The sequence below is a fragment of the Heptranchias perlo genome, chromosome 2, assembly GCF_035084215.1.
Source record: "Heptranchias perlo isolate sHepPer1 chromosome 2, sHepPer1.hap1, whole genome shotgun sequence".
NCBI lineage: Eukaryota > Metazoa > Chordata > Chondrichthyes > Hexanchiformes > Hexanchidae > Heptranchias > Heptranchias perlo.
In genome coordinates, this window is record NC_090326.1 from 151716166 (window position 1) to 151743277 (window position 27112).

Genomic DNA, 27112 nt, shown 5'->3' on the forward strand with positions numbered 1-27112 from the left:
CAGAAGGCCTTTGATAAGAGACTGTTAGCTAAGATAGAAGCCCATGGAATCGAGGGACAAGTATGGACTTGGTTAGGAAGTTGGCTGAGCGAAAGGCGACAGAGAGTAGGGATAATGGGAAGGTACTCACATTGGCAGGATGTGACGAGTGGAGTCCCGCAGGGATCTGTCTTGGGGCCTCAATTATTCACAATATTTATTAACGACTTAGATGAAGGCATAGAAAGTCTCATATCTAAGTTTGCCGATGACACAAAGATTGGTGGCATTGTAAGCAGTGTAGATGAAAACATAAAATTACAAAGAGATATTGATAGATTAGGTGAATGGGCAAAACTGTGGCAAATGGAATTCAATGTAGGCAAATGTGAGGTCATCCACTTTGGATCAAAAAAGGATAGAACAGGGTACTTTCTAAATGGTAAAAAGCTAAAAACAGTGGATGTCCAAAGGGACTTAGGGGTTCAGGTACACAGATCATTGAAGTGTCATGAACAGGTGCAGAAAATAATCAATAAGGCTAATGGAATGCTGGCCTTTATATCTAGAGGACAAGAGTACAAGGGGGCAGAAGTTATGCTGCAGCTATACAAAACCATGGTTAGACCGCACCTGGAGTACTGTGAGCAGTTCTGGGCACCGCACCTTCGGAAGGACATATTGGCCTTGGAGGGAGTGCAGCGTAGGTTTACTAGAATGATACCCGGACTTCAAGGGTTAAGTTACGAGGAGAGATTACACAAATTGGGGTTGTACTCTCTGGAGTTTCGAAGGTTAAGGGGTGATCTGATCGAAGTTTATAAGATATTAAGGAGAACAGATAGGGTGGATAGAGAGAAACTATTTCCGCTGGTTGGAGATTCTAGGAGTAGGGGGCGCAGTCTAAAAATTAGAGCCAGACCTTTCAGGAGCGAGATTAGAAAACATTTCTACACACAAAGGGTGGTAGAAGTTTGGAACTCTCTTCCGCAAATGGCAATTGATACCAGCTCAATTGCTAAATTTAAATCTGAGATAGATAGTTTTTTGGCAACCAAAGGTATTAAGGGATATGGGCCAAAGGCAGGTATATGGAGTTAGATCACAGATCAGCCATGATCTTATCAAATGGCGGATCAGGCACGAGGGGCTGAATGGCCTACTCCTGTTCCTATGTTCCTAGTATCAATTGCCATTAAGGGGCACATAGATTAGAGATCATCTTGATGTGCGACTCCACAGACAATGTTTGCATAACAGAATATGGAGAGGCTAGAACTAAGGGGCATAGTCTCAGGATAAGGGGTTGGCCATTTAGGACTGGGTCGAGGGTTGTGAATCTTTCGAATTCTCTACCCCAGAGGGCTCTGGATGCTCGGTCGTTGAGTATATTCAAGGCTGAGAGCGATAGATTTTTGGACTCTAAGGGAATCAAGGGATATGGGGATCGGGTGGGAAAGTGGAGTTGAGGTCGAAGATGAGCCATGATCTGATTGACTGGCGGAGCAGGTTAGAGGGGTCGTATGGCCTACTCCTGCTCCTATTTCTTATATTCTTAGAATATAATTATTACAGATATTATGAAGTATTGTACGTAAATCCCATTCAGTCAGATCACCGGAGTACTAGCACAATTATTCTACATATCACTGCCAATTCAGCCAAAAATTCAAGACAGCTAATTATTGAATTCAGCTAATAAGAGTTCCTCTTTTAATTATTTAAACAAAAGCTCGAGTCCATGTTACGATAGCATGAGAAGTAATTTCATACAAACTCATTATTTTACATTAGAACAGTTCATATTTTTGAACCAAACATGTGAACCTTACTCCAAATAAGTGGCACTTGATGGGTCCTTTCAATCCTGCACAAAGTGAACTCTCAACCTCTCCCCTCTTACATGGGGAGTCGAGGGAGGGGGGGGGAGTGGAAGCAGGCGGGACAAACAGCTGGCCCGCTCACTCCCCGGCTGTGAACTTCCGACATTTGCAGTTTTTTAAATTTCTTTTTACCTTTATTGATTACAAAGGTTCGGGAATAGAGAAACAATAAAGTAAGAATGTAACACTCCTTACAAAATGATGACGTAATGATTTGGGTGGATCTGTCGATGTCTAGGGGGAGGTGACTCGAGTCTGACGTTTCATCAGACTCCGGTGGGAGGATAGATTTTGCGCCCGTAGGTTTGGTCTGCTTTTTTTCTCCTTTTTTGGGGATTAATGGGCCCATTGTGTTTCACTAACCTTTTCTGCGTTCATTCTAGACTTCCTGCTCCTGAGTTGTTCTTTTTCTATGGCTTTGTTTTTTTTTCCTTTCCTCTCTAATTTTTCCCATTTTCTCCCGCTTGACTACCTGAAAATTCTTTTATTTTAAGTAAAAGCTTTCCCATTGCCTCATTGAGGTGATCTTTTATATCACACTACTTTTTTATAATGTGGAGATGCCGGTGATGGACTGGGGTTGACAATTGTAAACAATTTTACAACACCAAGTTATAGTCCAGCAATTTTATTTTAAATTCACAAGCTTTCGGAGACTTCCTCCTTCCTCAGGTAAATGTTCAGGTAAATGTCCAAAACGCTGACTTTCCTGTCCCTTTACTCCTGCGCACTTCTGTTTTTCCTACGAAATGACTAGTTCCATAGTGTTTCCCCATGCAACACAGCTCAGAATGGCACATATGTAGGCTCACCGACTTGTGTTTTTTTTGTTTTTGTTCACGTGTGCTACTCTCAGGGCAGGTCTGATACTCCGAGAACAAGTGAGCAGATGTGTTGAATCGCCTCTCAATGCCCTCCAGCCTTCAACTGCATGAATACATTGATCAAAATACAAAATATCAACAACAAAGCCAGTACAGCTACCTATCCTATCCCTTTGAAACCCAACATACATTCTTTAAATATTCAGCTCACTCCTGCTCCTGGCAAACAAGGCTCAGCAGACCCATTGCATGGCATTAAGCATGTGGCAGGATTCATCATTGTCTTATCACAGACAACAGCCAGCACCATGATGGTAAATACAACATGCATTTTTTTTTAAAGACTGCACAAAATCCTTCTATTTTCTCCCTTGCGCCGTGTACTAACTGGGGCCGAAATAATAGACAGTTTTCATAGGAACATAGGAACAGGAGTAGGCCATTCAGCCCCTCAAGCCTGTACCGCCATTAAATTAGATCATGGCTGATCTGTATCTTAACTCCATTTACCTGCCTTGGTTCCGTAACCCTTAATACGCTTACCTAACAAAAATCTACCGATCTCAGTTTTGAAATTTTCAGTTGACCCCCAGCCTCAACAGCTATCTGGAGAAGAGAGTTCCAGATTTTCACTATCCTTTGTGTGAAGAAATGCTTCCTGACATCATCCCTGAACGGCTATTACATAAAGCTCTGGTTAGACCCCATCTGGAGTATTGCGTTCAGTTGTGGTCACCACGCCTCAGGAAGGATGTATTGGTCTTGGAGGGGGTGCAGTGCAGATTCATCAGAATGATATCTGGGCTAAAAGGGTTAAATTATGAGGACAGGTTGCATAGTCTAGGCTTGTATTTCCCTTGAGTATAGAAGATTAAGGGGTGATCTAATTGAGGTGTTTAAGATGATTAAAAGATTTGATAGGGTAGATAGAGAGAAACTATTTCCTCTGGTGAGGGGAGTCCAGAACAAGGGGGCATAACCTTAAAATTAAATAGGATAATTGGTGTGGGATGGAGTGGTGTGAGGTTGATCAGACTCAGTTTAACTCAGCAACATATTTAGTTTCCATTCAATAAAAGCATAGACATTTAAGTACACAAGGAAGCCATTTTGGCTCTTTCTTAAATGCTGCGATTGAGTTGGCTTCTATAGCCAATTGTGGTAATTTATTCCATATTCTAAGAACCCACTACATCCCCATGTTTCTTTTAACCTCCCCTCTTTATAGTTCTATTACTAATCTTAAATTTATGCCTCTTTATTGCAAATTCACTACCAGTATAAATAATCTTTTACTCTATACTTTCTCAAACTCTTTCAGAACTTTGAACACTTCAGTTTTGAATTGTATTAGCAAAGAGCCGACACAGACATGATGGACAAAATGGCCTCCTTCTATGTTGTAAACATTCCTGCTTCTGTTAGATTCCTCTTAACCTTCTTTCCTCGACTGAATACAAGCCTAGTTTTCTTTTCAAGCCTCTAATCATAACTATACCCTCTAATACCTCATATCATCCCACTTAATCTACATTACACCTTTTCTATTGCTCCAAACTCCATTCTATAATGGGATGCATTACTTTGCAGTTGTACTTTATATGAAACCTAGAACCCATATACCATTTTTATGGAATTTTGATGATGGATGTAGCAATAACTGCTGTGGCTAGCGATGATGTCATTGTAAAACCCCTGATACCCTTGCTCAGAACACTCATGTGCCTCTTCTTCCTCCTGCTGGTGCCGTTCACAGTTATTTTAAAGATAAGAAATCAATATTTCTCTTTCTTTAGTACTGTATTTACTTTGTGTGTAAGGACAGTGGCTCTCAAACTTTATCGGGCTGGACCTCCTCACAGCCCTCCTCATAGCTTCCCAAGCCCCACTTACTACGAATACTGTTATCAGCCCAGTGGAGGCCGGGGACACAATTTTCCATGTGTTGAATGCTTTGTCTTTATCGCTGTCAGTGCAGAAAATCCCCTTTATCCACCTTGCCCGTTACTTCCTCAAAGAACTCTAATAAGTTTGTCAGACATGATTTGCCCTTCATAAAACTATGTTGACTCTCCTTGATTGTATTAGGAGTCTCCAAATGTCCTGCTATTACTTCCTTAATAATGGATTCTAGCATTAACCCAATGATAGATGTTAGGCTAACTGGTCTATAGTTACCTGCTTTCTGTCTCACTCCCTTCTTGAAAAGGGGTGTTACATTGGCGGTTTTCCAATCCGCTGGGACCTTTCCAGATTCTAGTGAATTCTGCAAGATTACAACCAATGCATCCACGATCTCTGCAGCCACTTCCTTTAAGACCCTCGGATGCAAACCATCAGGTCCAGGGGACTTGTCAGCATTTAGACCCGTTAATTCACCTAGTACTTTTTCTCTAGAGAGAGTGATTGTTTTTAGTTCCTCCTTCCCCTTTGCCCCTTGATTTTCTATTGTTATTGCTATGTTATTAGTGTCTTCTACTGTGAAGACAGATACAAAATATCTGTTCAATTCCTCTGCCATTTCCTTGTATTCCATTATTATTTCTCCAGTCTCATCCTCTAAGGGACCAATGTTTACTTTCGCTACCCTCTTCCTTTTTATATACTTGTAGAAGCTTTTACTGTCAGATTTTATATGTCTTGCTAGTTTACTCTCATAGTTTATTTTCTCCCTCTTTATTATTCTCTTAGTCATCCTTTCCCAATCTTCGGGTTTACCAGTAATCTTTGCCATGTTGTATGCCTTTTCTTTTAACCTGATACCACCATTGACTTCCTTAGTTAGCCATGGTTGGTTATGTTACATCCCTACTCAAGAAAGGGAAAATGGATAAGCCAGGAAATTATAGTTGGTGTGGATGTGTTTTTCAGATTTGTGGGATGTGGGTAGTGTTGTATCCCTCAGGAATTGTGCTGGGAACTCTTTTGTTTTTCATTTATATAAATAGAGGCGTGCAAAATCATGAAGGGTTTTGGATGGAGTAGACAGGGAGAAACTGTTTCCACTGGTGGGAGGGTCGGTAACCAAAGGACACATGTTTAAAATAATTGGCAAAAAGCCGGCGGGGGGGGGGGGGGGGGGGGGGGGAGGGGGCGGGGGTGATGAGGAGAAACGTTTTTAAGCAGCGAGTTGTTATGATCTGGAATGCACTGCCTGAAAGAGTGGTGGAAGCAGAGTCAATAGTAACTTTCGAAAGGAAATTGGATCTCTACTTAAAAAGGAAAAATTTGCAGGGCTATGGGCGAAGAGCAGGGGAGTGTGACTAACTGGATAGCTCTTTCAGAGAGCCGGCACAGGCACGATGGGCCGAATGATCTCCTTCTGTGCTGTATGACTCTATCATTCTGTAAATGATTTGGACATAGGCACCAGAGAAATTATATCAAATTTTGCTGATTTCATCAAATTCGGAGCATGGCAAACTGTGAGGAAGGATAGAAGAGGTCACGGATAAGTTCGTTCAGTGTACAAATGCAGCTCATGGTGGAAAAATGTGAAGTAGTTCAGTGAAAGAAAGTATACCCTTAAATGGTAAGATTCTTAATAGAAAAGGTCTGGGGATTTGAAATACGTAGATCTTTATCAGTGGGAGTGCTGACATTAGTGGAAGCCATTATAGCAGTGGTGTTAAGCAGTTTATTTTGAATGGGTTAACGTCTCCTGTAAAATAGCCGATGGAGAAATGTCATAAGAGTGTGTTAAGCGTTTTCGCACTATTATTGTCCAATAATTTCCAGGTTACAGATTCACAGGGACATCGCCAGAGAGCTGAGGGTGAGGGTCATTTTTTACAGGTATTAATTATTATTTTTCAACGAGTTTACATTTTTTTTTCCCAACTAAGGGTTTAAATTCTTCTTTCGTGTAAATCTCGAAACAGGTAATTTTTTTGTCCCCTTCCTCCTCTATTTACGGTCCACGAAGTAGAGGCTGAGGATTGATAGTGCGGCACTCAAGCTTTTAAGTTCTTTCTTACTAAGGGCACAGAGAAGAAGGGCCAAGGGCAAGTCATCATGAAGATTAAAAAGCGTAGGAGCGAAGTCAGGATAATTACAGAAATAATGGCTTGGCTTTGAAAGGCCTAAAGATTGCAAGAGGAAGGGAGGAGAGTGTAGGAGTTTCACAATTTTGAGATCCGGGGACAGGAGTTAGAATAGGAGACATGCCAAAAACCAATTCATTTATTTTCGTCCACCAAAAACAATACAATATTTCTTCACAGATCATTGGTGACAGAGCCATAATTTTCTATTATTACTTTGATGGGAAAGTCATCTATAATATATTACAAGTCTTGTGTATCACTGCTACGAGCTTCATATTCTACTCTCATTTCCCAGAGTCTTTTCTATTCTCTGTTTTCAAATATTTATCCAATATAATAATTAATTCTGGCACATTAAGCATCTCAGTTACTTCCTGTAACACTTTTCCACTTTTCATGTTTCATCGATTAAAACACCGTTGTAATAAAACACTGACTCACTGTGAGCAACACCACAGGACAGCTGATAGTTTATTTATTAAAAATGAAAAATTGATTTTGCTTCCTGGAAGGAAATGGCTGCATCATTTGTGCCGCATCACAAATCGCCATTTCATAGAATTACATAGAAATACATAGAAGGTACTGCATAGAAACAGGCCATTCAGCCCAACAGGTCCATGCTGGTGTTTATGCTCCACACGAGCCTCCTCCCACCCTTCTTTATCTAACCCCATCAACATATCCTTCTATTCCTCCTTTGAGTAGCTCGAAAAAGTGGAGGTCAAAGAGGCTTAGGTGTCCATGTATATAAAATGTCATGGACAAGTACAGGAAATAATCAAAAAGGTTAATGAATAGCGGGGTTACATTTGCTACCTTCCAATCTGCTGCGACCATTCATTTTTTTTATTCGTTCATGGGATGTGGGCGTCGCTGGCGAGGCCGGCATTTATTGCCCATCCCTAATTGCTCTTGAGAAGGTGGTGGTGAGCCGCCTTCTTGAACCACTGCAGTCCGTGTGGTGACGGTTCTCCCACAGTGCTGTTAGGAAGGGAGTTCCAGGATTTTGACCCAGCGACGATGAAGGAACGGCGATATATTTCCACGTTGGATGGTGTGTGACTTGGAGGGGAACGTGCAAGTGGTGGTGTTCCCATCGCAACCTGCTCTTGACCTTCTTGGTGATAGAGGTCGCGGGTTTAGGAGGTGCTATCGAAGAAGCCTTGGCAAGCTGCTGCAGTGCATCTTGTCGTTGATACGTACTGCAGCCACGATGCGCTGGTGGTGGAGGGAGTGAATGTTTAAGGTGGTGGATGGGGTGCCAATCAAGCAGGTTGCTTTGTCCTGGATGGTATCGATCTTCTTGACTTTGTTGTTGGAGCTGCACTCATCCAAGCAAGTGGAGAGTATTCCATCACACTCCTGACTTGAGCCTTGTAGATGGTGGAAAGGCTTTGGGGAGTCAGGAGGTGAGTCACTCGACGCAGAATACCCAGCCTCTGACCTGCTCTCGTAGCCACAGTATTTATATGGCTGGTCCAGTTAAGTTTCTGGTCAATGGTGACCCCCAGGATGTTGATGGTGGGGGATTCGGCGATGGTAATGCCGTTGAATGTCAAGGGGAGGTGGTTAGACTCTCTCTTGTTGGAGATAGTCATTGCCTGGCACTTGTCTGGCGCGAATGTTACTTGCCACTTATGAGCCCAAGCCTGGATGTTGTCCAGGTCTTGCTGCATGCGGGCTCGGACTGCTTCATTATTTGAGGGGTTGCGAATGGAACTGAACACTGTGCAATCATCAGCGAACATCCCCATTTCTGACCTTATGATGGAGGGAAGTTCATTGATGAAGCAGCTGAAGATGGTTGGGCCTAAGACACTGCCCTGAGGAACTCCTGCAGCAATGCCCTGGGGCTGAGATGATTGGCCTCCAATAACCACTACCATCTTCCTTTGTGCTAGGTATGACTCCAGCCACTGGAGAGTTTTCCCCTGATTCCCATTGACTTCAATTTTACTAGGGCTCCTTGGTGCCACACTCGGTCAAATGCTGCCTTGATGCCAAGGGCAGTCACTCTCACCTCACCTCTGGAATTCAGCTCTTTTGTCCCTGTTTGGACCAAGGCTGTAATGAGGTCTGGAGCCGAGTGGTCCTGGCGGAACCCAAACTGAGCATTGGTGAGCAGGGTATTGGTGAGTAAGTGATGCTTGATAGCACTGTCGACGACAGCTTCCATCACTTTGCTGATGATTGAGAGTAGACTGATGGGGCAGTAATTGGCCGGATTGGATTTGTCCTGCTTTTTGTGAACAGGACATACCTGGGCAATTTTCCACATTGTCGGGTGGATTCTAGGGAATTTTGGAAGATCATTTGGACAACCAATGCATTCAATATCCCTCGGTTTTTGTATCTAGAGACATGGAACAAGAAAGCGAGGAGGCAAAGCTGAACTTCTACTAGACTTTCATTAGGCTGCAGTGGGGAGCATTGTGTCGCGTTTTGGCATCCCAGTATAGGAAGAATACAAAGGCAATAGAAAAGGTGCAGGGCAGATTCACTAGGGATTAGGAGGTTACAGTTCTGAAGGAAGATTTGTGAAGTTACATCTTTTTTCAATAGAGATGAGAACATAAGAGCTAGGAACAGGATTAGGCCATTTGGCCCTTCGAGCCTGCTCCGCCATTCAATGAGATCATGGCTGACCTGATTCTGGCCTCAACTCCACTTTCCCGCCTGTTCCCCATATCCTTTGACTCCTTTGCTGATCAAAAATTTGTCTAACTCAGCCTTGAATGTATTCAATGACTCAGCCTCCACCACTCTTTGGGGCAAAGAATTCCAAAGGTGCACAGCCCTCAGAGAAGAAATTTCTCCTCATCTCTGTCTTAAATGGGCGACCCCTTATTCTGAGACTATGCCCCCTAGTTCTAGAATCCCCTATGAGGGGAAACATCCTCTCAGCATCTACCCTGTCAAGCCCTCTCAGAATCTTCCATGTTTCAATAAAATCTCCTTTCATTCTTCTAAACTCCAGTGAGTATAGGCCCAACCTGTTCAATCTTTCCTCATAAGAAAACCCTTCCATACCCAGAATCAACCTAGTGAACCTTCTCTGAACCACCTCCAATGCAAGTATATTCTTCCTTAAATAAGGGGACCAAAACTGTACGCAGTACACCAGGTGTGGTCTCTCCAGCACCCTGTACAGTTGTAGCAAGACTTCCCTGCTTTTATACTCCATCCCCCTTGAAATAAAGGCCAATATTACATTTGCCTTCCCAATTACCTGCTGCACTTGTATGCTAACTTTTTATGTTTCATGTACGAGGACACCCAAATCCCTCTGTACCGCAGCATTCTGTAGTCTTTCTCCATTTATATACTATTTTGCTTTTTTATTCTTCCTACCAAAGAGGATGACTTCACATTTTCTCACATTATATTCCATCTGCCAAATTTTTGCCCACTCACTTACCCTATCTACATCTCTTTGCAGACACTTTGTGTCCTCCTCACAACTTACTTTTCCACCTATCTTTGTATCATCAGCAAATTTGGCCACAAGATACTGTTCCTTCATCCAAGTCATTGATATAGATTGTAAATGGTTGAGGCCCCAGCACTGATCCCTGCGGCACTCCACTAGTCACAGATTGCCATCCTGAAAATGACCCCTTTATCCCGACTCTCTGTTTTCTATTAGTTAGCCAATCCTCTATCCATGCTAATATATTACCCCTAACACCAAGAGCTCTTACCTTGTACAGTAACCTTTTATGTGACACCTTATCACATGCCTTTTGGAAATCCAAAAAGACTACATCTACTGGTTCCCCTTTATCCACCCTGCTCGTTACTTCCTCAAAGAACTCTAATAAATTTGTCAAACAAGATTTCTCTTTCATAAAACCATGTTGACTCTCCTTGATTTTAGAAAGTGAAGGGGTGACCCCTATTGAAGATTATGAAGGGCTATGATAAGGTAAATAGTGATGGATTTCTTCTGCCAATTGGCAAGACAGTAACAAAAGGGCACGAACTCAACGATTCCAAAAAGAATCAAACAGAAGTTTAGAAAACATGTCTTTACTCAGCAGTTGATTAGATTGTGCAATTCTCTGCTACCAACTGCAGAAGCAGAGTCCATAAGTACTTTTAAAAGGGAATTAGATAGTTGCTTGAATAAGACGAATATTAAAGGGTATGGGGACTGAAGAGGAGATTTGGATTAGACCAGGTGATTTGTTTGGAGGAAATCATCAATGAAGACTTGGAAGGAAGAATAGTCTTTTGCCATGTGGTGACACTCCATGGTTCTACATAAAAATTACTTCTCCAGATTTTGCTTCCCTTTTAGCTGATTTCTGACAAATGTAAACTCCAGATTCCATCACATATACAGAGTACAGCCTGCACTCTCACGGTCCCACTGTGTTTATGTGTCAGCTGTGGCTCAGTGGGTAGCACTCTCCCCTCTGAGTCAGAAGGTTGTGGGTTTAAGTCCCACTCTGAAAGACTTGAGAACAAAATCTAGGCTAACACTTCAGTGGAGTACTGAGGGCACTGTCAGAGGTGACATCTTTCAGATGAGACGTTATACCAAGGCCCCGTCTGCCTTCTCAGGTGGTGATCAAAGATCCCATGGTGCTATTTTGAAGAAGAGCAGGGGAGTTCTCTCTGGTATCCTGGCCAATATCAATCCCTCAACCAATATTACTAAAAAAACAGATTACCTGGTCATACTGCCTGAAAGGGTGGTGGAAGCAAGGTCAATTGTGGCTTTCAAAAAGGAATTAGATCGGTACCGGAAAGAGAAAAATTTGCAGGGCTACGGGGAAAGAGCAGGGGAGTGGGATTAGCTGGGTGGCTGTTGCAGAGAGCTGGCACAGGCTAAATGGGCCGAATGGCGTCCTTCTGTGCTGTAACCATTCAATGATTCTATGTCTCTCATTGCTGTTTGTGGGACTTTGCTGTGTGCAAATTGGCTGCCATGTTTTCCTACATTTCATCAGTGACTGCACTTCAAAAGTAAATCATTGACTGCAAAGGGCTTTGGGCCTGAATTGATGAAAAGTGCTATATAAATGCAAGTTCTTTCTTAAACACAGACTGAAAATTCAAGTTACTTGTCATGATCGATTACATTTTTTTCACAGCACTCTTCCTGGTGTAATATTCCCTACTTGGTGAAAGTCTCACATGTATAATGTATAAGGCCGCATTCTTCACAGAAAATTGCTAATTTGCACCGTTAGTTAATATAAAGTATTATCTCTAGCCTGCGGGGTTATGCAGCAAATGATGGTTGTACATGAGCTCCCAGGTGGCAGTCGGCAATTATACTCTGCAGTTTAAAAATGATGACGTACGCTTGGCAGATTATCACTTAAAAGAACAGCAAATCACTTAATGAGAATAAATAGTCGTTTCCAGGAATTTACCACAGACAATTTAGGCTGCTAAAAAAAAAGATTATCTGTTCATTATCTCATTGCTGTTTGTGGGACCTTGCTGTGTGCAAATTGGCTGCCGCGTTTCCTACATTACAACAGTGACTACAGTTCAGAAGTACTTCATTGGCTGTAAAGCGCTTTGGGATGTCCTGACATCATGAAAGACGCTATATAAATGCAATTTCTTCCTTTCACAAATATATAACATTAGCACGTTGCAGAATGTACGAACATAAAATAATTGATTTAAAGGTTAAAAAAAGTTTTAAAAAACCTAAGTATTGCAAAGGCATATGACACAGGTACAATGAAAGCTCCGCCATAGTAGAGGGGACCTCCACACCAGTGGATAATACAATTTGCTGGTTAATCGAGGGTCCTTAAATATAAAGGACGTTGGCTCCCGAAGCAGCAAAGCCTCAATTTTGTGAGGCGATCTTATTGAAACATATAAGATTGTGAAGGGGCTTGATCAGGTGGATGCGGTAAGGATGTTCCCAAGGATGGGTGAAACTAGAACTAGGGGGGCATAATCTTAGAATAAGGGGCTGCTCTTTCAAAACTGAGATGAGGAGAAACTTCTTCACTCAGAGGGTAGTACGTCTGTGGAATTTGCTGCCCCAGGAAGCTGTGGAAGCTACATCATTAAATAAATTTAAAACAGAAATAGACAGTTTCCGAGAAGTAAAGGGAATTAGGGGTTACGGGGAGCGGGCAGGAAATTGGACATAAAGCTGAGTTTGGATCGGTCAAGGCCCTGTGGGTGGCGGAGCGGGCCCAAGGGCTGAGTGGCCGGGTCCTGCTCCTACTTCTTGTGTTCTTTAGATTTGAGGTAAGGATCAGATCAGCCATGATCTTATTGAATGGCGGAGCAGGCTCGAGGGGCCGATTGGCCTACTCCTGCTCCTATTTCTAATGTTCTTTTATTCTTAATTTTAAAATTCTTATCCTTGCTTTTAAATCCCTCCATGGCCTCGCCCTGCCCTTTCTCTGTAACCTCCTCCCGCCCTACAACCTTCCGAGATCTTTGAGCTCCTCCAATTCTGTCTCTTGCGCAACCCCGATTTTCATCGCTCCACCGTTGGCGACCATGCCTTCAGCTGCCTAGGCCCTAAGTTCTGGGATTCCCTCCCTAAACCTTTCCATCTCTCTGTCTCTCTCTCCGCCTTTAAGACGCTCCTTAAAGCCTACCTCGGTGACCAACCTGTCCTAATATTTCCTCATTTGGCTCGGGGAATCAAGGGATATGGGGATTGGGCGGGAAAGTGGAGTTGAGGCCAAAGATCAGCCATGATCTTCTTGAATGGTGGAGCAGGTTCGAGGGGCTGTGTGGCCTACTCCTGCTCCTATTTCTTATGTGTCAAATCTTGTTTGATAACGACCCTGTGAAGCACCTTGGGACCTTTTACTACGTTAAAGGCGGCACTATATAAATGCAAATTTGCATGCAGTTGTTGCACGTATCGCAAAACAATACACTAAGGACGGGAATGAAGGCAAATTCAAGTAGCAAAAGCAAGATTATGTAGTTTCATCACCAAGGAAAGGTGAAGTATAAGTACATTTTCCCTTCAGCACTCCTGTAGCAGAGCTTGGTGCGTTAGGAGCGTATGTGTGGAATTTGGGTGCTCAGATGGTTGGTGTCCCTCGCCCCCCCCGCCCCCTGCCTTCTCTTCACCCAACCCAAGGTTTTCCATCCTTTAACAAAGCTTTATACAGGGAGCATTAAAAATTGCCCTATGAATAAGAAAAGAAGCTGTCCACCAAGGCAAGCACTCTCATAAGGCTTTGTCCTAAGAAAATGCTGATGCATAATTTGGACCACTCACACAATGGGCAATAGCAAGATGTACTAACTTTAACAGCACTATTGGGACTGAAAGGTACTCTGTTTCTAATAATGCAAATAAAACACAATAGAGGCAGGCTGTCAGCCCATTTAATATGCAAATCAGGATCTTATGACATACATAGGACCCCGTTTGGCATTTTAGGACAGCACTGGGCAGAGTGTCAACCGCCCATGCTTCGCCCAGTATCAGCTGCCAGTCCAGATGGAGAGGAGCCGACAGGTTCATTTTTGTGGGGCTGGGAGAAGCAGGAGGGTTCCTCTGGGCTCCACAAAACCAGCCTGGGCCGCTGCCAATCCGGGTTTCCCCCTCTCCCGTGATCGTCCCCCACGGACCTACCTTTTTCCGGCCCGGAGCCGGTGAGCTGCCCCCGTTTTCTGATAGCAGCCTGCCAGCCGAATGCCAATGAGGCTCGGCCCTCAATATGGACCAGGACTATCGGGTGGCTGACTGGCGTGCTCCTTTGGCTGGCTATCCGACGTCCGCTCGGGGTAAATATTTACCCCAATAAGTCTTCAGTGCGACTAAGAGTAACGTTTTTTCTCTCATGGTGTAATAGGTATGTGGAAAAGACTTCCAACAAAAGCATTTATGGCTGAAGCAATGATCTACTTGAAAAATTAGCTTGATAAATATCAGGTTCAACTATTCCGACTACGGGACACAACAGTTTCTATTCAATGGGGACAGCAGACCAGGCCTGAATAATGGAAATGTGAGGATGGATGTATATTTTGGCATTTTGCTCTATTACAGTGAGATCTGCTGCAAAATTTTCCCTTGAAGTTAAATACATGGAATAAAGTCCAGGATGGACTGGACTGTACGTGATTTGTGGAAGGAACTGGTTTGATGGGTCAAATGGCCTTTCCTCCTTCCACAGGTTTTTAATCCTCAAATCTGTTCTCAGTTTTCTCAAATGGCACTCCGTCACCGGGCACTGGGAGTGCGAGAACAAGCGTTGGTAGTTGGGATTTTGAATTACATTTCTCCCGGTGGGAAGATGCCTGGGCTCTACTCTAGTGGCAACTGAGACCTGGACTTCCTTATGTTGGTAATCCTGGGAGTGACCTACTTCCAATGGGTGGCTGCCTCAGTACTTCCGGTACCAATGTAGGTGTCCATCCCTAAAATGTAAATGACCTTGTCCCCAGGATTTGGGGCGGGTTCATGGTGGGGACAAAGTGGCAGGTGGAAGCTCCATCATGTTGCACTTGCGGAATTTCTATGTTACGGTATTTTGCGACAAGAGTGCACAGTTTCCACAAACTAAACCTTTGCAGGCCTGAGCCACACAACGTAGCACAGCTTATAGAACTCTACAAACTGAGCATCTGTATGAATGCAATGTAAAGAATTTGAACAAGGTCACAGAGTAATAATAACAAGGATATCACCTTTTTGTAAAGATATTATGGCGATCTTGATTGAGATATTTATGTTTGCCATTTATTTTTCTCCTGCTAGCAATATCCACCTTGGATCAAGTAATAACTGTGCCTGCCTCCATAATAATGTTATTGCTACACATTATTAGCACTGGCCTTGAGAGATCACACAAGCACACCTGAAACCCGTCCCTAACTTCCAGCTGAAATGTAATATAAAGTATATAACAAATATAAATCTGATCAACAAGAAGCAATATGACAAGGTCATTCACTAGCAGAGAACTTGTTCTATTTTTTTTTATTGCATGAAATAGAACAAGTTCTCTACTAGTGAATGACCTTGTCATATTGCTTCTTGTTGATCAGATTTATATTTGTTATATACTTTATATTACATTTCAGCTGGAAGTTAGGGACGGGTTTCAGGTGTGCTTGTGTGATCTCTCAAGGCCAGTGCTAATAATGTGTAGCAATAACATTATTATGGAGGAAGGCACAGTTATTACTTGATCCAAGGTGGATATTGCTAGCAGGAGAAAAATAAATGGCAAACATAAATATCTCAATCAAGATCGCCATAATATCTTTATAAAAAGGTGATATCCTTGTTATTATTACTCTGTGACCTTGTTCAAATTCTTTACATTGCATTCATACAGATGCTCAGTTTGTAAAGTTCTATAAGCTGTGCTACGTTGTGTGGCTCAGGCCTGCAATGGTATGTCTTTTTAGAGACATGGTCATAAAGAAGTTAGAGAGATTACAAATCATGTCTGTTGATTGATTGCCATGAATAGTCAACTACTCCGTTATCATTGCATCACACGACTACCAATGTGGTAGATGGACCTTGGTCTTTTTTCGTCTTACTAATTCCTATGTTCCTACGGATCTTTTACTCTCCGTTTTACCGCTCACTTTGCAACTAGATTTAACCTGTTCTCTATGGTTACATATTTAAGCAAAGTATGTTCTTTGCCTGTGTAGTACCTGCACAGCACAAAACAATGACAGAACATTCTTAAAGTGATATTACCAATATACAGGATGCTACATGACCACCACGCTTCACATAAACTGGCTGAATAGTTCCCAAAATAATAGATTAGCTGACTGTTTCCCCATTGTTAAAGTATGCAGTGAGTAACAAGAAAGTCTATGTAAACCTTAAGGGAGGGGAAGGCCACCATAGCACTTTGGATAAAAAAAGCCTACTACGAGAACACACACACATGATGAGAAGAACACACATACACAACGAGAACACACAAACATACATACACACGATGAGAAGACACACACATGGCAAGAAGACACACACACGAGAACAGACACACATGATGAGAAGAACAGACACACACACACTCACACACACAGACGAGAACAGACACAAACACACACACACACATAGACAAGAAAAACACATTCCTATAGTAAACGGATATGGTAGTGTAGTGGTTATGTTATTGGGATAGCAATCTAGAGGCCTGGACTTAAGTGACCATGAAGTTGTCAGATTGTTTTAAAAACTCAACTGGTTCACCAATGTGCTTTAGGGAAGGAAACCTGCCGTTCTTCGCCAGTCTGGCCTATATGTGACTCCAGTCCCACACCAATGTGGTTGACTCTTAACTGCCCTCTGAAGTGACCTGGCAAGCCATTCAGTTGGACAATGCCACCTTCACACAGGAACTAGGGATGGACAATAAATACCAGCCTTGCCAGCGATGCCCACATCCCAAAAATCAACTTTAAAAAATATTCATGGGAAACTGAATCTCACTGAAGTTAGCGTAATGTCTTTAGGGTAAATTCAATGATGCTGTGCTTCCATGCTCAAAGGAAGTGCAGGTCAGAGAATCAGTACTCCAGTTTTATAGCCCTATCACTGACGATGCTCCCTTCAACTCCAGTTCCCCACTGGGAGTGTAAGATTGCTGAATTTACTTTTCTATGCTGTTTCCTTTATAGAGATATATCAATAAATCACAGATCAGCTGCAAGTGGTTGAGGTCGATCATTTACTCTGTGCTTTCTGCCTTCACTGTACAACTTGTTTAAACTCATCATCGCTGGTTGTGTACTTGAGCAAAACATGTTTATTCTCTAAGCAGCGGCTAAGGCAGAATGTAACAATCCCAGATCATTCCTAAACCAACAGATATAATCATCTGGACATCACAATCAGAATATTCATTTTTAGGTTCTTTTTGACTTCATTGGCGGAGCTCTGGAACGGGGGTGCTAGAAGACACTAGGTTTGAATTGCAGTAAGGCTGTGTGGTAGAACAGGAGCCCGCATAGGGCAACACTTGCCACATGTCAAAGTATGGTCCTCTGCAACAGAGACCTACACCATGTCAAGCCAGCATCTGGTGGTGACAAGATAAGACTCTCCCTCTCTCTTTTCATTGCAGTCTCCATTCACCTATCAGAATGGAAAACTTGCATCACTGACACAGGAAGAATTAAACTTCAGGGGCTGGTATTCTAAACTAGTGGCCAGTGAGGGATTTGAACACTATATCGAGCAGTTTTACTATACTCTTTTACATTATCATGGTATTGTATTCAGTCTCTCCAAAATCTTAAGAGCACATTAGCCCAGGTCCTTCAGCTTGATAAAAAAATCCAGTTCAGAGCAATGCATTTTTTTTTGGCAAAACAGCATGAAATCTGCACATCGCAATGTCTTCACAAGGTCAAAATTCCATGTCGACATTAGAAATGCATTGTAATGATTTTCTTAGTCTGAAATATCTAGCAAAATCACAAACACTCTCTTCTAGAGGAAACTGTCAGAAGAAATAAGAGGACATATTCACAGACACTCTTATACGATGTCGCTGCACAGAGAGAAGAGGTGAATTCTTACCTTCCGTGTGTGTGCATAGAGTAGTGCCAATTGGACAAATGTTTGACATATCCTTTGTTGTACATTTTGACCAGGATGGCCTCTCAGACCTCCCCACCTCCACCCACCACACTACTTACCGCTAATCCACTTGGCCTCTACATCGTGAACGTGGAATTCTTCGCTGAAGAGATCGTCAATGGTCACCTTACCCTTTAATGCCAGGCTGTTATCTTCAACTGTGAACAGAAACAAAAAAAAACACATAAAACTATTAGATATATGTACAATTACAACATCCAGCAGCAGAGAGCATCATTAAAGCTCGAGTAGAAATGTCTAAGAAGGAGAGAGATGTTGATAATTGTGCAATGTCTGAAATTTGGTCACTTGTCCTGAAATTTAAAATCTAACGGGGGCACTATTCCAGTTTCAGGAAAGTGAGATGTCAATTCTTCCATCTTCATGCCAACCTTTACCAACGTCAGGCTGACATTTTCAATATCAACGAGTGGAACTTTCCCATGATTGGAGGATTATTCCACCCTTTGAGTCGGAGAATTTGCTGAGAATTCCAAAGAGTTGACATATTTTGATTAGAGAAAAACTATCACACATGAAATGTGTAAACTGATGGATCATGCTGAAATATTGAATTCGGAAATACATCCATGCTTACATCAACATCCTCTGACATTTTGCAAATAATATAAATGCACACAGTGATACTAGCTGATCTCCCATGGCTTTGGGTAGCGAGGAAGAAATGGCTAAGAAACAAAGAGAAATGTTGAGAACTGTGCATTTGGTCACGTTTCATCAGCTTAAATGCAGACTTTTTGTATCACAAGATCACAAAATGGATACGAATGAGGAAGGTCATTCAACCCAACTCTGCTCAACAGAAAGGACTTTCAGTGATTCACCCCATCAGAGATTCTAGAGGAGAGTCTCAGTCCACTTTGGGCCCTGACTCCAGATTTACATTAACAATTTTCAGCGTTGGTGTAAAGCAGCTACTTTGCACCAACACTACAGTTGTAGTGTAAATGTTACACAAGAACTTGTGGTAAGTCAGTGTGTTAATCAAGGTGGATTTTCTTCTTTGACTTTTCTACTTATGAATGGCTAATGTAGATTTAAGCAACTTATTTTACATATTCCATACTGTGTTTTTATGTTTTGTGCGTATACATAGATGAGAATTAAGATCTTTATGGTTATTTTAATCTGCTGACATATTTTTAATTCTCTGTGTATTGCTTTCTCTTAGTGAAATAAAAAGGAGAAAAAGTGAAGGACACAGAAGTGAAGAAGAGGGAGAGAGAGAAAGAGGTGAAGTTAAGGAGGGAGACAGAAACAAAAGTGAAAGAGAGGGAATGGACAAACAGAAGCGAAGGAGGACAGAGGAAGGGAGAGAGAAACAAATGAAGAAGAAAGAGAAGTGGAAGTGAAGGCTGAGATGGAAACAATAGTGAAAGAGAAAAAAAGTGTTGAAAAAGAAGAATGATAACAGTAGAAGCTTTGTTGACCTACTGCTATAATTATCTATAATTAGTGGGGTGCGAGAGCTATGAGAATATTTTTGGTGAGACCATTCCAATAAAGTTTGAGAACCACTAGCATAGGCTATCCTTGGGTAAGGCTTTTGTGGATTCCTTTTGTGATTTATTATGAATTCGTACAACTCACTAAGTACCTTGCCACAGATGTTTTGACGTTGATGTGAGCAGAGGTGTCAAATTGTAAGTACTGATCTGCGCTACCTTCCTGAACAGAGCAGCCTGAATCAAACTTAGCATGCCTGCTGGTGAGAATATCTGGAGAAGATGACTTTCAATCTGCTAATGTTTCTCATGCAAAATGCATCTTTCAATGTAGTCTCCTTATTTATGTGAAGAAACTGTGGCATTGTTGTTTTTTCCCCATGCATCAACCGCAAATGTGCTCCATGTTTTGGTACGTTTCATATGTTGTCATTGCATTTCTGCCACCACAAATGGAGCTAAAATCAACACAGGCTTGATACTAATCTTGTGTACGTCAGCATGTCTGCGACACAGAGGAGAAACACACAATGTTATCTTCAACATGTGGTCAGTGACTAAAAGATAAACTACTTACACAAAGTTTTACAACACTTCTATATTGCCAGCGTATTATAAAAGCAGAGATAAAGATAAATTAGCAAATTAATACATATAGTAACATTTTCTGACCAAAACCATGTGCTTTCATCTATGGTAAAACCAGACTTAATGCAACCTTGGCATCCTATCTGACTCCAAGCTGAGCTTCCAATCCCATATCCTCTGAATCACAAAGACTGCTAGTTTCGTAACATCACCTGTTTCTGCACTACTTCAGCCCACCTACTGCTGAAACCCACATCCATGCCTTTGTCACCTCCAGACTCGATTACTCCAATGCTCTCCTGGATGGCCACTTATTCTCCTTCCTCTGTAAACTTCAGCTCATCTCCATAATATCCTCCAGCCCTAAAACTCTCCATTCCTCTGACTCTGGCCTCTTGTGCATCTGTTCCTCCCTTCGCCCCACCGTTGGCAGATGTGCCTTCAGCCAACTAGGCTCCATGCTTTGGAATCCCTTCTCTAAACCACTGCAATTCCCTTTACTTCTTTAAGACCATCCTTAAAACACAACTCTTTGACCAAGCTATTGGTCAGTCTTCCTTCTTTGGCTCAGCAGGTATTATTTCCTTCTGTTCCTATGGCATATTTTTCTACATTTAAGGCGCTATATATGCAAGTTATTGTTGCTTTAATACAGGGCTCAAAATTCCACCATTGTTTCAGTGGCTCTGGAGTGCTAATGGTGCTTGTGGGGGTCAGATGTTGAGGCAGGACCCTATCATGGGGGTCTCTGCTCTGATTTGCATGCTGCAATGTTTCCACTGACAGTAGGAACAGGTGCTTCTTAATTTTACTCCCATTCGTAGTGATGTCCCTGGAGAGGTATCTGCTGGAGTTCCAGACAGTTCCCCCTCCATTGCCCCCAGTGTAATGGGCACCTGTATGACGCAGGCATGCATTACGTGCCAGAGCCCCATCCTGGTGGAATTGGTGCCCATTACACTTTGAAAGGCCAGTTTCCTTACGGCAGCCAGCCATGAAGCAAGCGACTGCGGTTAAGATGACCAACTTTACGGAAGCGGGCCAGATTTTTGTTTCAGGTGAGCATTTTCATCCAGCCATCGGCATTACTGCCAAAGCCGTTCCCCACTGCTGGGAATTTCCTCCTCCCTCACCTGGTGGCCACTCCAGATGCATCACTGCTAGGGTGGGCACCAGCCTACTTAATGCAAATACCCTATACCCGAGTCAGGGCCGAACGTGCTAGCGAGCATAAGTACCCGTTGCCATGGTTATAGCGGCATGGGATGGAGTCAGGGGGGGTGGGCGGGGGTGGCTCATGGGACTTTGGACCATGACATTTACACTGAGTACTTGAATTGCTCAAATGCTATCCTGGAATGCTGTCCTAAAATTCCACTCCTTCTCCAAGGATTAAATAGCATATAGTTTATATCTGAACCTTCGCATGAACATTGTTTTATTCTTTGCTATAATTTTATGCACTGATCAATACAATTTTCATTTGAGTTCTTTGGCATCTCAAGACAGGAATGGTGATCATTAAAAAATTTGTAACCTTTAGCATGGAGCTGCTGAAGCATTATCAGTGGAAAAACACAGGAAAGGTTGTTTATCCCTCTGAGACACCATTAATATAGTGTTGCTATGGAAGCAATTCTAGAAAATTATATTATGCGATCGGGACAATATTATACAGAGCTCACCATCTGTACTGTCTGCAGTTTGCTAGATATAATATTTTTAAATCAATAAAGGTTCAAACCTTTAGGTAGGAGAGGTAAAAGGGAGCTCTACGAGCATTCTGCCAGTGAACACCTGTCCATTTGCCTCCTTTCACACCATTGTTTAAGGTTCCAAACACTTCTGCTGTGCATGACAGCAATTTACGTGTATTTCCTCTAATCTAATAAACAGTATTCACTACTTACTGTATGGTCTCATCTACATTGAGGAGACAAAATATAGATTAAGTGACTGCTTAGTTGAAAACCTCCATTCTGTCCGCAAGTGTAACCTTAGCTACCTAAGTCTTGCCACTTTAATACCACCCTCCCCTTCCCACTCTTTGTCCTTGGCCACTTACATAGTTCCAACGAAGCTCAACGCAAGCTTCAGAACAGTATCTTACCATTCCGCTACCTCTCTGCAACTCTCTGGACTAAGCATTGAGTTCAGTAACCTCAGATTTTACTGACATCGAGTCTACAGTGCAGAAACAGGCCATTGGGCCCAACTGGTCTATGCCAGCGTTTACGGTTCACACGAGCCTTCTCCCTCCCTATTTCATCTAGCCCTATCAGCATTCCCTTCTATTCCTTTCTCCCCCGTATGCTTATCTAGCTTCCCCTTAAACCTATCTGTGTCATTTGTCTCAACTACTCCACATTCCTACCACTCTTTGGGTAAAGAAGAATTCCCTATTGTATTTATTAGTGGCTATATCCTCCGTTTCCTTTACAACGGGAGATATTGGTGGTGTGGGGATGTGGGGGGGGGGGGGTGGTGAAGGTGGGGGGGAGTAGAGGGGACAGCAGGTTGTAGATTGGGTGAGGGAAGACCCTCTGACAGTACAGCAGGTGGTAGGAGCGTGACCTGCACCCTTCTTGTTAATCTGTTCTTTGTCTTTTTGGAGTTGGTGGACTCACTGTAAAATCAAAGAACTTAAATTTATATTGCACCTTTTGTGATCTCAGGATGTCCTAAAGCGCTTTACTGCCAATGAAGAACTTTTTGAAGTGTAGTCACTGTTGTAATGTCGCAAAACACAGCAGCCAATTTGCGCATACAAACAGCAATGAGATAATAACCAGATAATTTGTTTGTAGCGATGTTGGTTGAGGGATAAATAGTGACCAGGACACTAGGGATAACTCCCCTGCTCTTTGTTGAAAGGCGCCATGGAATCTTTTATGTCTACCTGATCGGGCAGAGGTTTAACGTCTCATCCGAAAGACGACACCTCCGACAGTGCAGCACTCCCTCAGTACTGCACTGGAGTGTCAGCCTAGATTTTGTGCTCAAGTCTCTGGAGTGGGACTTGAAACCACAACCTTCTGACTCAGAGGCGAGATGTGCTACCCACTGAGCCAGGGCTGACACCTTATAAATTTTGCCAGGATCTTCTATTTCAATCTCAAATCTGATCCCCAATGTTTTCCATCTCTCCCATTTTCTCACACTGGCCTTGGGCCTCCCCCTACCATCGTTGTCTTTTATTTCTTTAATGCTTCCGTCTTTTATTTGACCGAGATGATCTGTCACACCAGCAATCGTTCGGCCGATGGTTCCTCTCTGTGATTCCCTGTTTTTATGTTTTTTCCTTACTTTCCCTGAGGTTATTAATATGCCAGTCTGTCTCTTATTTTTTTTTCAATTCTAATGAAGGGTTCAGCCCTGAAATATCACCGGTATATTCTCCCCCCCCCGGATGCTGATTGACCTGCTATCAGTTTCCAGCTTTTGCTACTTTTGTTTCAGGTTTTTACCATCGCCAGTATTTTGTTCTTTAATATCTGCAGGTCAAGTCCTTTTTTTAGTTTCAACTAGTGCACTAACGTCTGAAAATTGGGATGTTCAGCTATTATTGTATAAAACCTACATGAAATCCTAATAGCAGTGTACAAACCCTGGATGAAATTCCAATATCAGTGCTAGAAACCCTGACTTTAGAAAAAAAAAATCTCATTTAAAAAACTTCATTCTTGGAATTTACTGCCCATCCCTATTGGCCTAAGAAAATGGTGTTAAAACTGAGTGGCTTGCTAGGCCACCTCAGAGGGCACATAAGAGTCACCCACATTGGTGTGGGACTGGAGTCTCATACAGGCCAGACCAGGTAAGGACGGCAGGTTTCCTTCCTTAAAGGACATTAATGAACCAGTTGAGTTTTTACGACAATCCGAGAGTTTCGTGCTCACTTTTACTGATATCAGCTTTTTTTATTTCCAGATTTTTAAAACTGAATTCAAATTCTCAAATTGCCTTGGCGGGATTTTAACTTGCGTTCTCAGGATTATTAGCCCAGGCCTCTGGATTACTAGTCCAGTAATATAACCACGACACGACCATAAAAAACCCTGCGTGCCATTCTAATATCAATGTACAATCCCTGCATTAAATTCTAATATCAGTGAAGAAACCCTGAATGCTTTTGTAGAGAATTTCTTTGCCTGCGATTTAAATTGTTAAATGATTGGCCTCTGTTAAAACAGTGGACAAAGAATTTCATATGACCCTTTTCAGCGTTTATATACTAAATTTTGAAGAAGTAAATTTCAAATCATGAGTTGAATAGATAAGACTGTACATCCTCTCAAAGTAGCTGATGAATTGTTTTTCACAACATGTATATGTGGATGACTTTAATTCACTCTGTGCACCATCATAGTACATATATATCAACCTAGACAACTAGCAAAAAGCTGGCAAATAGCTACAAGAAAGATGAGACAGCTCCCAAAAAGCTGAATACAGGCATTAGGATGTGTGTGGAGTTAGACTAGGGTTGCCAACCCTCCAGGATTGGCCTGGAGTCTCCAGGAATTGAAGTTTAATCTCCAGGACACTGCTGTGAGCAGCCCCCATGAGAAAAATCATAGGGGCCTTAAAAAAAATTGTATGCTTTTTTCATTTTCTGTTTATTAGTTCTAAAATATTGGAGATGGGAAAAAAGGCTGTTTGACTGACAGTCAAGATTTAACAAATTGGGTAATGAAGAGTCTTTTCGCTTTCCAATTGGCGTGGGAAGGCCGCTGTGAGGATGGATGCATTGGGCGACCAAAGGCAAGAGCGGGGTAGTTGGAGGCAGGAGGTCACGTGAGGTCATCCAGGAATACAATGAACCATAGTTGGCAACCCCTTGTTAGACTGCAGTGGAGCACAGGTTTTGTCATCGCTCAAGCTGCAGGTTTACCCTTCTGACTTGGATCATTTTTATCGTACACAAAAGAAAGGTTTACAGATGTGGCAGATGTAAAGGCAGTTCTTAGAGTCGAAGACATGGGATTTATTTTGCAGCTCCATTCCCCTGAAGCTTTTGCTTCTTGACACCTGATTTGGTGCATTTGGTGAGTCTGGATCTCATAATTTTTTTAAAATTAAGTCATCACTATAAGATAGTCATTAATAAATCCAAGAAGGAATTCAGGAGAAACCTCTTTACCCAGAGAGCGGATAGGATGTGGAACTTGCTACCACAAGGAGTAGTTGAGGTAACCAGCATAGATGCATTAAGGGGAAGCTAGAATAAACACATGAGGGAGAAAGGAATAGAAGGTTATGCTGATAGGGTTAGATGAAATAGGGAGGGAGGAGGCTCAGGTGGAGCATGGACCTGTTGGGCCGAATGGCCTGTTTCTGTGTTGTACATTCTATATAATTCTATGTAATTAAGAGTTGTTGGACTTATTAAAAAAAATATTAAATTTGAATTTGAATTTTTTTTGCTTTTTCTTTCTGTCTCTTTTATCTCTATCTTTTAATTTGATATTTTTTACCCTCTCTTTATTTCGCTGTTTTACCTTTCACTCCCTGGTTTTGACTCACTGACACTTTGCGGCTTGTCAAAATGCTGCAATCTGATTGGTCAAGGGGAGGGAGCGCTCCTCTCATGGCTCGCATGGTCCTAGCTCTGCTGGAGTTAACGCTGGACTCTTTTCAGCTTTGAATGTGAGGAACTTCACATAGTAAAGTTTGAGGGTGAGAATAAATCTATGGAGCGGCGAGAGCAATTCCTGGGCCAATATTGAATCTGCTTCCACCACTCTTTTCAGGCGGCGCATTCCAGACCATAACATCTGGCTGCGTAAAGAAAATTTTCGTCATCTCGTCTCTGGTACTTTTGCTGATCACCTTCAATCGGTGACCTGTGGTTACCGACCCTTCTGCCACTGGAAACAGTCTCTCCATAATTACTCTTCTGGGGACGAAAACACTGAATAAACAAACCTGTAACTGTGCCTCTCGGAGCCACTGGCTCATTTATTTTTTTTCTACCTCAAGTTTATATGCAACTAATAATTGGGAGAAAGTGAGAGCTGATTAATTGGTTACGGTACAACCACCCAACCAATTTGATTTGTTCTAACAACCCTGCCCTCCAAGCTTTTCCAGTTCATGTTGCCTTTGATCCCACCCTGATACTGATCTGATTGGTCCTAACTGCCTTATGTCCCGCTATCCAAATGATCTGAATAGGTTACATATATATATATAGATTTAACAGCACAGAAACGGGCCATTTGGCCCAACTGGTCTATGCCGGTGTTTATGCTCCACATGAGCTTCCTCCCATCCTACTTCATCTAAACCCTATCAACATATCCTTCTATTCCTTTCTCCCTCATGTACTTATCCAGCTTCCCCATAAATGCATCTATGCTATTCGCTTCAGCCACTCCACGTGGTAGCGAGTCCCACATTCTTACCACTCTCTGGTAAAGAAGTTTTTCCTGAATTCCCAATTGGATTTATTAGTGACTACCCTGTATTTATGGCCCCTAGATTTGGACTCCCCCACAAGTGGAAACATCTTCTCTACATCTACCCTATCAAACCCTTTCACAATTTTAATGACCTCTATTAGGTCATCCCTCAGCCATCTCTTTTCTAAAGAAAAAGAAAGTTTACAGTGACAATCTCCAATCCCAATGAAAAAAATGCGTATTTTACTTGCGAAATGCTGATGCACTGACACATGGGTTAAAATGCTAACTGTCAGCTTAAATATTGACAGTTGGCATATAGGATAGTGATTAACACATTTGTCCCT

General features: G+C 42.3%; 1 protein-coding gene across 1 annotated transcript in view; it reads right to left on the reverse strand.

Moving 5' to 3' along the window:
• Nucleotides 1-27112, reverse strand: part of LOC137332441 (A-type potassium channel modulatory protein DPP6) — a 177510-nt gene that overhangs the window by 131256 nt on the left and 19142 nt on the right. The window contains exon 3 of the mRNA XM_067996290.1: nucleotides 18367-18465. Within this exon, the coding sequence (XP_067852391.1) occupies nucleotides 18367-18465 (99 nt within the window). The remainder of the gene's footprint in view (nucleotides 1-18366; nucleotides 18466-27112) is intronic.